We start from the raw sequence: 13,838 nt of genomic DNA on the forward strand, positions 1-13,838 counted from the left end.
GATGGAGATGTTCTGTTATGGATCTTCCAATCCATAACAGAGTATCTTTCCATTTCTTTGTGCTCTCCTCAATTTCTTTTAACAGTGTCTTGTAGTTTTCAGTGTACAGGTCCTTCACTTCACTTGTGAAGTTTATTCCAATGCATTTTATCTTTTTTGATGTGATTGTAAATGGGATCATTTTCTTCATTTCTCTTTCTTCTATTTCATTGTTAGTATATAAGAACACAACAGATTTCTGTACACCACTTTTGTATCCTGAAACCTTACTGTGCCTGTTTATTGTTTTATAACTACACTATTCAGTTTATTTCCTCCTCCCTTTCACTCTGATATAATGCCACCACTTTCTTACACAAACATATGCCAAAGGAAAGAGAAAAAATCCACAACTGCTGTTGACCTGTAACTTAAATGTAATAAAATTGAAAGCTAAACCAAAATTAAGTATCCCTAATGTAATTTTCTGCAAGTTTCAATTTGCATTTTTGAAACCAGAGCATGAAGCAAGACTAGTAACAGCTTCAAAGTAACAACCCTATAAAGCTACTCTTATTTTTGAATAATCCCAATGATTTTTTAAACAAATATGTATGTAAGAAAGGAGGGGAGAGGAAAGTAAGAGGAGAAAAGGAAAAGTTAAATATCATAGTTACAGACCATGTAATGGTGCATTAAAATCAGAGCCTAACTCTGGCTCAGATTTGCAGTGACATGAGGCTAATTAACCAAGAGTGAATTGGTTATGTGAACATTACACAGGGTCCAGCACAAGTAAGGCCTGCTTGAGTGTGGTTGGTAGGGTAATAATATGGGTGTAATAATTTATAGATTTAATTTGAACATTTCACCTAAAATGTCATATGGTGTGCTTGTGTGTGATATTGTTATGTTACAGATTTACATGCTTATGACTTTGTAATAAAAGATTTTATGATAAAAAGGGGTGTTATTTGTGCCAGACTCTGTATTTTAAAAAATGATTACTTTTATTATTTTAGCCCATGCTTCTGACTCCATAATAGCCAGTAAGAAACTAAACCACTTTGGGATTTTACAAGTGAATTTCACTGTCACTGTTTTCTATTTTGTGAAAAGGACAATGGGAACAATTAATTCAAGAATACGCTTTTTGTTAATAAAATGAACAATTGAGGTTAGAAATCAAAGGCTAGACAGAAGCATAAATCATTTATTTGCAAGGATTCTTAAAATTTTCCTGGAGATAAAAAGATTAAATGCAGAGAAGATGGAGGCGTAGGTAGACACACTGTGCCTTCTCGCACAACCAAAAGAAGGACAACAACAATTTAAAAACAAAAAACAACCAGAACTGAGAGAAAAACGAACTGTATGGACGTCTGACAACCAAGGAGATAAAGAAGAAACATTCATCCAGACCGGTAGGAGGGGCAGAGACAGGCAGCCAGGCAGAGAGGACTCATGGCAAGGCGGTGGCTGGTGGACCCAGCAAGGCGGCAGCTGGCTGAGCTGGTGGTCCCTCATTTGCGTGCAGATAAACTGGGAGGAACAACTGGGGATCGAGACAGACCACCCAATCCAGCACGGGGAAATAAAGCCTCAAACCACTGATTGAAAACACCTGTGGGGGTTGAGGCAGCAGTGGGAGAAACTCCCAGACTCACAGGAGAGTTCGTTAGAGAGACCCACAGGGTCCTAGAATGCACACAAGCCCACCCACCCTGGAATCAGCACCAGAAGGGCCCACTTTGCTTGTGGTGGTGGAGGGGAAGTGACTGAAATCCAGCAGAGAGCAGAGCAAGTGCCATTGTTCCCTCTCTGACCCCTCCCCCACATACAGTGTCACAGCGCAGTGACATGGGTTCCCTGCTTTGGTGAACACCTAAGGCTCCGCCCCCTTGCATAACAGGCGTGCCAAGACAAAAAAATGGCCCAAATGAAATAACAGATCAAAGTCCCAGAAAAAATACAACTAAGCAATGAAGAGATAGCCAGCCTATCAGATGCACAGTTCAAAACACTGGTAATCAGAAAGCTCACAGAATTGGTTGAATTTGGTCACAAATTAGATGAAAAAATGAAGGCTATGCTAAGTGAAATAAAGGAGAAGTACAGGGATCCAACAGTGACAAGAAGGAAACTGGGACTCAAATCAATGGTGTGGACCAGAAGGAAGAAAGAAACATTCAACCAGAACAGAATGAAGAAACAAGAATTCAAAAAAATGAGGAGAGGCTTAGGGACCTCCAGGACATCTTTAAACGTTCCAACATCTGAATCAGGGGTGCCAGAAGGAGAAGAGGAAGAGCAAAAAATTGAACACTTATTTGAACAAATAATGAAGGAGAACTTCCCCAATCTGACATAGGAAATAGGCTTCCAGAAAGTCCAGGAAGCCTGGAGAGTCCCAAAGAAGTTGGACCCCAAGAGGAACACACCAAGGCACATCAAAATTACACTACCCAAGATTAAAAATAAAGAATCTTAGAAGCAGCAAGAGAAAAGGACCCAGGTACCTACAAAGGAGTTCCCATAAGACTATCAGCTGATTTCTCCAAAGAGACCTTATAGGCAAGAAGGGGCTGGAAAGAAGTATTCATGAAAGGCAGGGACCTACATCCAAGATTACTATGTCCAGCAAAGCTTTCATTTAGAATGGAAGGGCAGATAAAGTGCTTCTCAGATAAGGTAAAGCTAAAGGAGTTCATGATCACCAAGCCCTTATTATATGAAATGTTAAAGGGATTTATCTAAGAAAAAAGATAAAAAATATGAACAGTAAAATGACAGCAAACTCAAAGTTATTAACAACCACATCTAAAACAAAAGCAAACTAAGCAAACAAGTAGAACAGGAACAGAATCACAGAAATGGAGATCACATGGAGGGTTATCAATAGGGGATTGGGAGGGGGAAGAAAGGGGGGAAACATACAGAGAATAAGTAGCATAAATGGTAGGTGGAAAATAGACAGGTGGAGGTTAAGAATAGTATAGGAAATGTAGAAGGCAAAGAACTTTAGCCCATGGACATGAGCTAAAGTGGGAGAATGCAAGTGGGAGAGGGTGTGCAGTGTGGAGGGGAATAAAGGGGGGAAAATGGGACAATTGTAATAGAATAATCAATAAAATATATATTTTTTAATTAAAAAAAATTTTTAAGATTAAATGCAGAAATCATATCAGTCCTTTCTGAAGTTTAAGCCTATCTTTTAAAGAACTCACTTCTCTAGCCATTTTTTATTCATTCCACCATCGTACTGCTAACAAAAAGAATTTTTAAATTACCCAATTAAACTTCAGTAAGAGCTTTTTCATTGTACATTTTTATATCAAAATGATTTTTTAAATACCTATTGACTTCATTTTAAAGATCCCACATTAAAAGTTCTAACTCAGCAAGTAATGTTCAAATCAAGTCATTGAAACATCACTCAAACCTCCTAGCTCACTGGCCTGGCCTCTTCCCGACCTTGTTTCCCCCCACTTGTGGCCAGAAAGCTCAAGATGGTAAATATAGAGTTGGGAGATTTCAGGGGGTGGGGGAAAATTTCGTGTGAAAAAGTTATTATTCATTTGGCCATTTGCACTATTATGTATTTATCTTTTGAAATATAATATTGTGCCTTCAATGAGAAACAGTATATCATATCATACAGTGTGTGCACTAGAAAAATTAAGATGATTGCTAGTAGACAGCACGGCTTAAAAGCCAAATTGTTTTTAATTGGTATGAGCTTGATGAAGACCTTAGGGTAGAGAGTTGGGAGATAAGCCAGCAAGGCTACTTGACATTTGATAAGACTCTCACTTGGGAGACATAAGTAGATGTTTATTGGTTTTGCTATTAACCCTGAATGTTCAGATAGTCAAAAATGCACATACACACATATGCACACTCACTTTCATTTTTCATTTAGATGCTTTAAAATAAACATTTCAACCATTGTTTCAAGTTCATGGGGTTCAGTAGCACACCCCTTCTACTTTGTGGGCTTTTGGCATATATTCTTGGTCCTGGAAAGAGATCAAATGCAAAGTGATTCACGTTATAGGCAAGGAGAGCTGAATGTTTAGTTTGTTCTATTCTAGAATTTATCTGGGACTCAGTCTGGAAGATATAATGTAGATCAGTTTAGCTACTTGTCATTCCTATAAGCTACATGTGGGCAAAGATGGAAAGTAACACATAAAATAAGTTTGGAGATTATTTATGAATCTCAGTGTGTTTGGCATCTCCACTAAATGTTCTGTAGCAGGAGTTGGTAAACTATAGCCCACAGAACAAATTCAGGCCCTTCCACCAGCCTTCCCACACCCAAACCCAGGTTTTGTAAATAAAGTTTTATTGGAACACAGCTGAATCAATCTGTTTACATATTGTCTATGGCTGCTTTTACATTATGTTGGCAGAGTTGGCTTAGTTGCAACAACAAAGACCTATAAACATGGCCCACAAATTCTAAAATATTTTCTATCTTGACCTTTACAGAAAAAGTTAGCTGACCCTTGTCCTATTGTAATGGTCACTGAAGAGGGCCATGGTAGGTGACAGAACAATAATCCTTACCACACAGGGACAGCTAAGAGGGTGAAGTTCTTTTGAGAGCTTGTCATCTTTTTGTATCTGAAAACAAAATTCGGCACATTATTAAAGAAGCATTATTCATCACCTTATGGTCAACTTGGCACATTTATCACTTGCTTTGGGGTTTTTCTTATATACAAAATAGTTTAGTATTTTTGCATTAGCTTTGCATTTTCCTTCACGTCTACACCTGGATTGTGAAATTCAGTGTTTGTGTGTTCGTCATGATTCTTGTTCCCAGAGTGAGGCATAATATATGCATGTATAGAAAGAGGGTTAAGATTATCTTGACTGAAGATTTTGCTTTCATCTTTCTAAAAAGTTTTCATAGGTAGGATTATTTACAGAGACAGAGACTTTTTAAATCTTTTAGGATACTATTTTCCCCCAAGTTCTCTAGGTGCCAGAAGATGAAGTCAAGAATTCAAAAACAAGAGAGGGAGGTAACATTGTGATAAGAATTTCTTGGGAATAATCCTGGGTGGCCCTTCCTCCCTCGCCTACCATCCTGACAAGGTTGTATGTGACTTTCAATCTCTCCTAGGGCACAGCTCCTCAAGGGTAACAAATGTCAGACCTCCCCTGAAGGGACTCCTTCCGTGCCTCAGACCCCTTGCCAGACCTCCTACTCCACACACAGCCCAGGCTCAGGCCCAGGCAACATCTTGGTTTGGTCCTTCCAGTTTGAAAACTGCGAATGGTTTCCTGTTAGAATTTCAATCTCCCTAAACTAGCTATGCACCATTTGCCCTTGGTAGAATTTAATGCTATAACCTTCTTATCAGTTCTTTCGTTTTCTGCCAAAGCCAAGGTTAAGGAGCCAGGTTTGCATGCCTCCTCAGCACGACTCCCTGTGAGAAAGCAGTAGGATCATGGAAAAATAAAAAATTTTTAGTCCGTCTCCAGTTTATTTTACTAACTTTTTGAAAATGTTAGTGGTTCCCTCTGGGCTTTTTGCCCTAGGCCTCCTCAAGGTCATTGCAGTTGTGGCCATTGTTGATTAGTGGGAGCGGGGCAAAAAAAAGCCTTTTTAAAACTATTTGGATATTATTCTACATTCTACAAAAACTTAGAGAAAATCTAAGTTCTTACTATTCTGGCTTTTCTCTCGGGGGCTGGGGAGTGGAGGCTGTTGGCTCACGTTATGTGAACGCACAGCTTTTCATTTACTGTCACATGCCTGCAGACTTAACTTCGTAGCACAGATTTTTCTCTATGATATAAAAAGAACTGTACTCCAGACTAATTCAAAGAATGTGTGAGGAATAAGACTTTGCTTCATTCGTGGAAACTTAAAAAAAAACCAAAAAACAGCAACAACCAAAAACAAAACTCTTTCTACATATAAATAAATCTTGGGAAGCACATTGTGCAGAAAAGCAACAAAAGTTACAGAATATGAGATCCAGACTAAAAAAAAAAACTTCCTTAAATATCTCCAAGGGTTTGTTTTGTTACAGTTTTTAGTATCAGTATTAGTCTGCTATAAGAATAGCCAGCATTTTGCAGCAGCACAAGTGCTGGGATTTAGAGAGAGAGAGAAGAAACCACCAATTCCCTGTTCTGAAGAGCTACCACTGTGGGTGCAAAGCAGGGGGAAAGCAGGTGGTCTGTGGCTGGAATGTCTTACAGCTGGGAGTTCCTACGACACTGGAAGAAACCAATCCAGAAACAGTGGCAAATGAGCTTATGAACTAAACTGAAGCGCCCATTACAGGACAGGGTGGCGGAGCCCTGAGACATCCTGGGACAGCACTGGGCCATGCCTGCAGGTGGGATGCGGCCCCTCACTATGCCCAGGCTCTCCTGCCTGGGGCTTCTCATTCTGTCCTCTTGTTTGCTTGCCGACTGCAGGTTCATCCCTGAGGCCTGGTCGGCCTGCACGGTGACCTGTGGTATGGGGACCCAGGTGCGAATAGTCAAGTGCCAGGTGCTCCTGTCCTTCTCTCAGTCCGTGGCTGACCTGCCTGTTGACGAATGTGAAGGACCCAAGCCGGCATCCCAGCAAGTCTGTTATGCAGGACCGTGCAACGGGGAAGTTCCTGAGTTTAACCCAGGACAGACAGATGGCCTCCTCGGTGGCCTGCAGGATTTTGATGAGCTGTATGACTGGGAGTATGAGGGCTTCACCAAGTGCTCTGAGTCATGTGGAGGAGGTAAGAAGGGGGAATCTGGCTCGGATCCCCACCATCTTCTTGTCCTTTTTCTGCATCCTCTCTCCTTGTGTGCAGCTGTGTCATGTGACTGCCTCTTGTCCAAGAATGATAAGCAGGGGGAGGAGGGGAGGAAGCCTTTCTAAATGTAAAGCATACTGAATGAAACACAGATGTATTTCTCCTGGAGCTCTCAGACTGTCAGCTGTGAGTGGCCAACGCAACTGATTCTTTTACTTTCAGTTGTGATTCGGTGTTTTGCAGTGTATCCTGGTGTTTCTGACTGAGAAACACAGTTGACACTGACCCGGCCGTTCAGTTTTGTTTATCCATGCCCTTGCCTTTGCGTGTGGGACAAGCCAGAACCCAAGGTGGCAAAACACTCTGCTATTCCCTAGAATAAGTTATAGTCCACTGATTTACTCAGCTGATTTCCCAAAGTGATATCTATTTACAAAGGGGAAATGTGTGTAAAGGGCAATTAACACTGTGGTTACCTGGAACTGGAAAGGACTTTAAAGATTTAAGTCTGATCCCGCTGCCACTTTACAGATGAGAAAACTAAGATACAAAGAAGCTGAGTGACTTGTTCAAGATCGCACAACTAGTAAGTGACAGCTGGAACTAGGCTTGCCGTTTATTTATTGCTCTGTCTAGAGACCTAGAGGATTTCTGAAGCTTTCTCATTGTGAATGTTATTTAACTAATGTTAAGTGCTCCATGTATTTTGACCTGGTTCTCATAGGTATATTCCATGATCATCAACAGAGCCAGTGATTCTATATTGCAGGTGAAATCTGAATGAGACTGTAGTGGGAGAGGAAGGCATTTAAATCAACAATGAAGCCTTCAAGATTACAATCTTCCCTACCACTGTAGAAAGTACATTACATTCGTGTTGTCACCGCCTCCCATGTGTATGTACTCCTAAGTGAGGTTCTGATAGGGGAGGATACACTGGCTGGTTTCCTGCCACATCCCCTCACTGGCTATAGTACCCCTTCAGGCACGGTAAGGTTCCACATTCCAGCAAAGTTTCTTGCTTAAGTGATATAAAAATATATACATATTAAAATTATTTCCCCAAACTGTTTTAGAAAACTCTTTTTAAAAGGCATTTTTGTCATTATTGAGAATGTAGGGATAAATGTGCTCAGATTGTTCCCATAGAGTTGACAAGGAATGGATAGCAAAGAATCAATTTTCTCCATCAGGTCTTTTAGTAAGCATTTAATAGTTTTGACCTTGAGGTTCTTGTTTGTTTCTAAGTCTTCCAGTTTCAAACCGTGAAATTCTTAATGTGGTCTGATGGAGAGCCCTGTTCTTTTAAAAACTGAATTTTTCCACCCGATGCCGTAAGAGTTTCCTGGAACTCAGCTAATCTGTGTTCTTACGGTGTTGTACACTCACACTGAGGACATCTTTTCGTACATGCTTGATGAGAGGGAAGTGTTAAATAAGCTGTGGTGGTGTCTGAGCCCAGGCGGGAGCTCTGAGGTCACACGGAAAGGCCACAGCTGGTGTCTACAGTTGCTTCTTTCCAATAAAACGAATGACTCAAGAGTTCAGATGGCGTGTGTTTATCCCCAGTTTCCGTGATCACCTGAATTGAACGATCATTATCTCTAGTCTAAAACAAATGTGCTTTGAAAAAAAATTACTTATGGTCTCTTGGTTATGGTTCACAGTTATAAGTCAAGCCCGGAACTTTAGGAACAGATGGAAAAAATAGATGCAGTAATGGAATATATAAATAAACAGATATCTTTATCTTTAAGGGTCTAACTATTCTGCTGATCAACCAGGGGTATAAAATTCAAAGTATAGAGAGTACATAGAATGTGTTTCATTTAAAATGTTTTCAGGAGATATTGATTTAGAAATAAGATCTGGATGTTTGGAAAACAATTGATCTCTGCATGTAGGAACTAAGTATATTTATACAACATAAATTGCACATCCTTTATATCCAGGGCAGGATAAAGTTGCTGAAATGGTTTAGGTCTTAACTGTCGACAACTGTGCATACTTACTTACAGTGAACGTCCCTGTGCCAAGGTCATATATTTACACCTAAAATGTTAGAGTTGAAAATTCCAAAGTGGTGAAAATATTCTCAGGATACATGGGTCCATATGATGCCCATATGCACCAAAAAATTATTTTGTCACATGGGACATGTATATTTTGAAGTCAGTGTTTGGCAGTAATATTTTATTGTATTACCAACTTTGATCTTTCACCAAAATACACCCCCGTGTTCTATATATTTTTAGTCATTCTTGCTGAAGGCTACCAAAATATGCAAGATTAACAGATAGATTTTAAATCAATTTTGGGTTATAAGGCTGGTCAAGCTAACTTTATTGTTTTTGTAATCTCAAGAGATGAAATTGGATAGTCACAAAAGTAACCTAGCAGAGGTGGCAACCAGAAGGAACTGGTTAGTAGTTTAGGCTAGTGACTAGTTTAGTTGCTGGTGACTACAGTTCCTCAAACTACCATCGAATATCATGGAACCACGGTGCCGCTCTGAGAGAGACCAGCGATGAGAACCCTGTGTTTTGGAAGATTAAAAGTGAGCCTAACCTGTTTGTACCCGTGTCCTGTGTCCCACTATCACCTTCGTTACATGGTAATCTCCCTTCTGTGCACTGCCAGGTGTGGTCAAGAGAGCAGGTTTGAACTCAACAGCTCTATGACACTGAACTCCTAGATGGTAAAATCAATTTTAAACTCTGGCTGAGGGAAAACTGGAAATTTACTTCAGGAAGAATGAGGAATTCTTGTACCTGTTGTTCCCTTTTCCTTATGACTCCTCTCTCTTTTTGCTTCTGTCAAGAAAGGAAAGCTCAAAATCATAAAGTACTCTACTTAAACATATGTTCTGTGTTGGTTCAGAATGTCCTTCTAAGTGAGTATATTAGCCTGTTTGGAAAGAGTACAGACTGGATGAACTCACTTCTCACTTCCTGGCCTCACTCCCCTGGGCCAAGTGGACTATGAACTTGCAGGTGAAGTCCTCACATTTCCTCCCTCCTCCAACTTCCCCCACTCCCCATTCCGAGGCAGCTCCCTCCTCCACTCTCCTTCCTCCAGGCATCCCATTACCACCTCCCCCTAGCCTGAACTGCACACTATGCTTAGAATGCCCTGCCCTTTAGGCATTTCGTTTGTCAGGCCACAAAAATGTATTGTGTTGACTACAGGGCTGGTCCCAGATACTTCACTATGACAGAGCTCTGTCCTTTGTTTCACCCCCCACCCCAAGCCCCACCTAAAAATGCTGAGACAACGGGCCCCTCTGGCAATAGACATTTAACTCATATGGTTATGGGGGCCTAGTGTGTTGTTTTATAATACACTAAATTTAAATCGAGTAACTCTAAAATGCAGTTTCATCTTAGCACTTAACCACACCGAAGGTGATTTTTATCTTGAGCTATCGTTAATGGTTTAGTTTAATGTACCTCTGTGTTCTACATATCCAAGAAAGAAGATTACTGATGTTTTTGTAGAAACCTTAACCCTTGCTGCACCCATTTCTTGAAGTCTTAGAAGGACCTCAGTTCTATGCACAAGGAGTTCACAAAGTGAAAATAGGTGGCTTTCCACAGGCACCACCCCCCACACACACCCCCGAAATACTTTCGAATAAGGCAAATGATAACATGTGTAGCTGAAAAAGCCAAAGCCAAAACATATTTTATTGTAGAGCAACACTTAGTATCTCTTGAATATTACACCATAGGTGAATGAATTAAAAACTTCATTTCTCAGTGTACTTCTTAGTATAACCACAGCTCTAGATCCTGCATGGGTTGGCCTCACCCAGTGCCTTGTGGTCATTATCTTAATAATGCCAAACTATTCCAGTGGGGAAGATCAGTGATGATATCAACCATTTCTTGTGAAATGTTTTGCTATCTCATCCCACCATGAATTTCAAAAGGCTTATCCCAGCTGGAACCAAGAGAAACACCCTGTAGTCAGCATTACAGAATATGATAGAGTAGCTTGAATGTCTCCTATGCATCCCAAATTCTCCACTCTGAACTGGCCATGCTATATTTAAATGAAATTTTGATGTTCATAAAAAGCTTAGAAAAGAGAAAATTTACATTCACGGCCACAGGGTAAATATTGTGACTGATTTTTTTTTTAATGTTTGATTTATGAGACTAGGAAGAAAGAAAGGTGATATGGATTCTGGCTTTCAAATGTCACTTTTTGACTGATGGTCTTGCTGAGTGACCTAAGCCAGCATGGCATCGTCTTAGGAAGCATTATCCTGTTGATTAGGGTGATAACTTCTTAGAGAAACATAGGGTAGATAGGAGGAGGGAAGCAACAGGGCTAAGAAGTGATGGGTCAGTTGTACTATATCAGGTAGTAATTGCAAAGCAATGCAGAGAATAAAAATAAGAAAATACATGTGTATTTATATGTAAAACTAATTATATGGATTGTCACATACTCTGCTGTAACTATACAAATATTTAACTACAGGTTGGTATCTTTAGATGTACAGATCTTTATATACATAGCTATGTATGACTGAAAACATATTACCAAGAATGTTCTGTCTCGCCTGTTCCTTAAACTGAACTCTGCTGAAATGACTCCTGACAAATGTCTAAGCTATTCCTGCAAATCAACGGCAGATGTGACAGCGTCTTCGTCTTCGTAGTTTTAAATGTTAGCGCTGTCAGCCATTAAAGCCCCAGGGTTAAGGCACCGACCACTTCACTGTTTGTTCAAGTGACCTTACCAAGTCTTTGCAGCCTTCTAAGCTTCCATTTTCTTAGCTGTAAACTGAGGATACAGTACTTTCCTCATGGAGTTGTTGAGAAGATTGAATGGTGTATGCTGAGCTCTTAGCCTTATACCTGGCAATAATGTGCAACTGTGGATTTTGACTATCGCGACCATGGGAACCAGAATGAAAAGTCTGGTCATTTCCTTACCCAGTCAAATTCTCCCTTGCTCCATGAAAGGCTCCAGGGTGGATCCTGCCCACCACCCCAGAAGGCCTGCCAAGTCGCCTGTGCCCATCACAGCTCCAACTCCTGTTTTCCCAGCTCTGAGTCAGGGGCATACAGATGTCAGTGGGAACATTGTGTGCAGGGATGTAGAGAAAGACTGTCTGCCATTGATGTGGTCATTATGCATCTTGTTCTCTTTATTCTAAAAGAACTGCCCAAGGTCACTAACGAAATGAACCCAAAGCTAAAGGAATCCAGCCAGAATGGGAGTCCTGGAGGCCAGGCCCCAGAAGAACAGCAGTGTACAGATTGTTGAATTCAAACATGGCTCTTGGCCTCCCCTCCAAATACAACAATCTCCTGTTGATTAAAATGTAACATGTGAAGATTTTTGGGCCATTTTTTTTGTCACCCTGCTCTCCTTCTGCATTAAATTATCACATTTCCGCATTGGCAGCTATAGACTTGGTGGCATTTTTTTTAAAGCACTTCAACAGTTCTGGTAGCAGCCTGTCCTCGGGAGGGAAGTGGCGCTCTTCAAGCGGTACCCTTTCCCCCAGCTCGAGCGATGTTTGACGAGATGGGCAGTCCTGGGCCGCAAACTGCTGTCTCTGATATGCAGCGAGAGTCCTACCAATCACAGAGACCTCCCACTAGCGGCCTTGTCTACACTTCATCACCCCTCACACGCCCACTCTGGCCTGACAGTGTGATTTGTATGCAGGTGTCCAGGAGGCTGTGGTGCGCTGCCTGAACAAACAGACGCGGGAGCCTGCTGATGAGAACCTGTGTGTGACCAGCCGCCGGCCCCCAGACCTCCTCAAAGCCTGCAGTTTGGATCCCTGCCCATCAAGGTAACAGGCACGTTGCCTGCCCTGCTCCCCAGGAGCATGTTCGGAGCTGGGTGCGCCTGTCCGTGGGCAAGACCAGAATGCTTATTGTTACACGGTGTTTTGAAAACCAATTAGCATCAGTTCAAACTTTGAGTCAAATCCACTTAGATTTAATTAAAACCAGGGCTTTGGAATCCCAGCCCGATGGTCATGCTCAGGGTCCAGAAGGCTCCGTGCACTGAAGCGCGTCCCATAACGTGGCCGGTATGTGCACGTGCCTCACTGCTGCTTTCTCCAGAGGGAGTGTGAGCTGACCACAGACTTCATGGTCTCTGCCACCCTGTAGCCTGTGTCCCAAGCCCTCACAGCATAGGAACATGGGGTGTCGTGGGCTGTCTGGGTGGTATAATTGATCCCCTGTAAACCTGTATGCAAAGCATGCAGATTCATTATAGTGTTCTGGGGGGGGGGGGGCATCATTTCACGTGCATAAAATCAGTTAGTGCGTTTTATCGTTCAGTCCTGCCTGGGTCTCATTATTCCCCAACCTTGTGTCTTAGCTAACCAATCCAATCACTCTTTCGGTCCACACAATTTTATGGTGTTTTGAGAGATTTGCCTTCAGACACTTCTTTGGAGGAAATCTCTGTAGAAGCTTAACCATCTCATCTACGATTCTGGTTTCAAAGGGAGATGTTTAAAGAACCAAAGCCAGACTTTCAAGTCGACTAAGGGAATGAAGAATGTTACTAGATAAGGTCGTATCTTAGATGTGAAGGGGAATGAATGCCGCTCTGAATGATATCTCTTCTGTTTCTGCAAAGTATCCTGTAAGAAGCCAGTGTTGCCTTCAGGAATTAATAGTTTGCTGGTCAAGCTGATGCTGCTTGTCTTATATATTTCTCAGCCAGGTAGATGCCTTTCTTCAGGATTTAGAGGTACAGATTACAGGCCTCCTTGAATCAGCTCAGAGTGTAATCTCACGGTGACACTTCTCCTGCTCTAGTCACCCAAGTTGTTCCATATATTGATCTGAATGGTGATCCTGGCTTCGCTTTCAAAGACAGAAGTGAGGAGGGCCACCCGTGCCATATTCTCCAAAGGAACCAGAAAGTTAGTCAGCCAGTGCTGGGAGCAGCACCTCACCCATGAGAACGGCAGTCAGTAAAACAGAGAAAAGGGCTGGACCCCGAAAGGCTAGATCCAGTGCATGGAATACTGAGAACGTCTTTTCTGTTTCTGTCTGACCTGATGTACATCTCTGTCCTCGCTGTACTGTTCAACAGGAGGGTGACCCC

General features: G+C 41.6%; 1 protein-coding gene across 3 annotated transcripts in view; it reads left to right on the forward strand.

Annotated features, from left to right (window-relative positions):
* ADAMTSL1 (ADAMTS like 1) overlaps window positions 1–13,838 on the forward strand; it is an 892,695-nt gene that overhangs the window by 698,317 nt on the left and 180,540 nt on the right. For all 3 annotated transcript variants that reach the window (XM_053924703.1, XM_053924704.1, XM_045193737.2), the window contains 2 exons: window positions 6,424–6,725; window positions 12,432–12,561. In XM_053924703.1, coding sequence (XP_053780678.1) covers window positions 6,424–6,725; window positions 12,432–12,561 — 432 coding nt within the window. The remainder of the gene's footprint in view (window positions 1–6,423; window positions 6,726–12,431; window positions 12,562–13,838) is intronic.

The sequence above is a fragment of the Desmodus rotundus genome, chromosome 1 (assembly GCF_022682495.2).
Source record: "Desmodus rotundus isolate HL8 chromosome 1, HLdesRot8A.1, whole genome shotgun sequence".
Taxonomy (NCBI): Eukaryota; Metazoa; Chordata; class Mammalia; order Chiroptera; family Phyllostomidae; genus Desmodus; species Desmodus rotundus.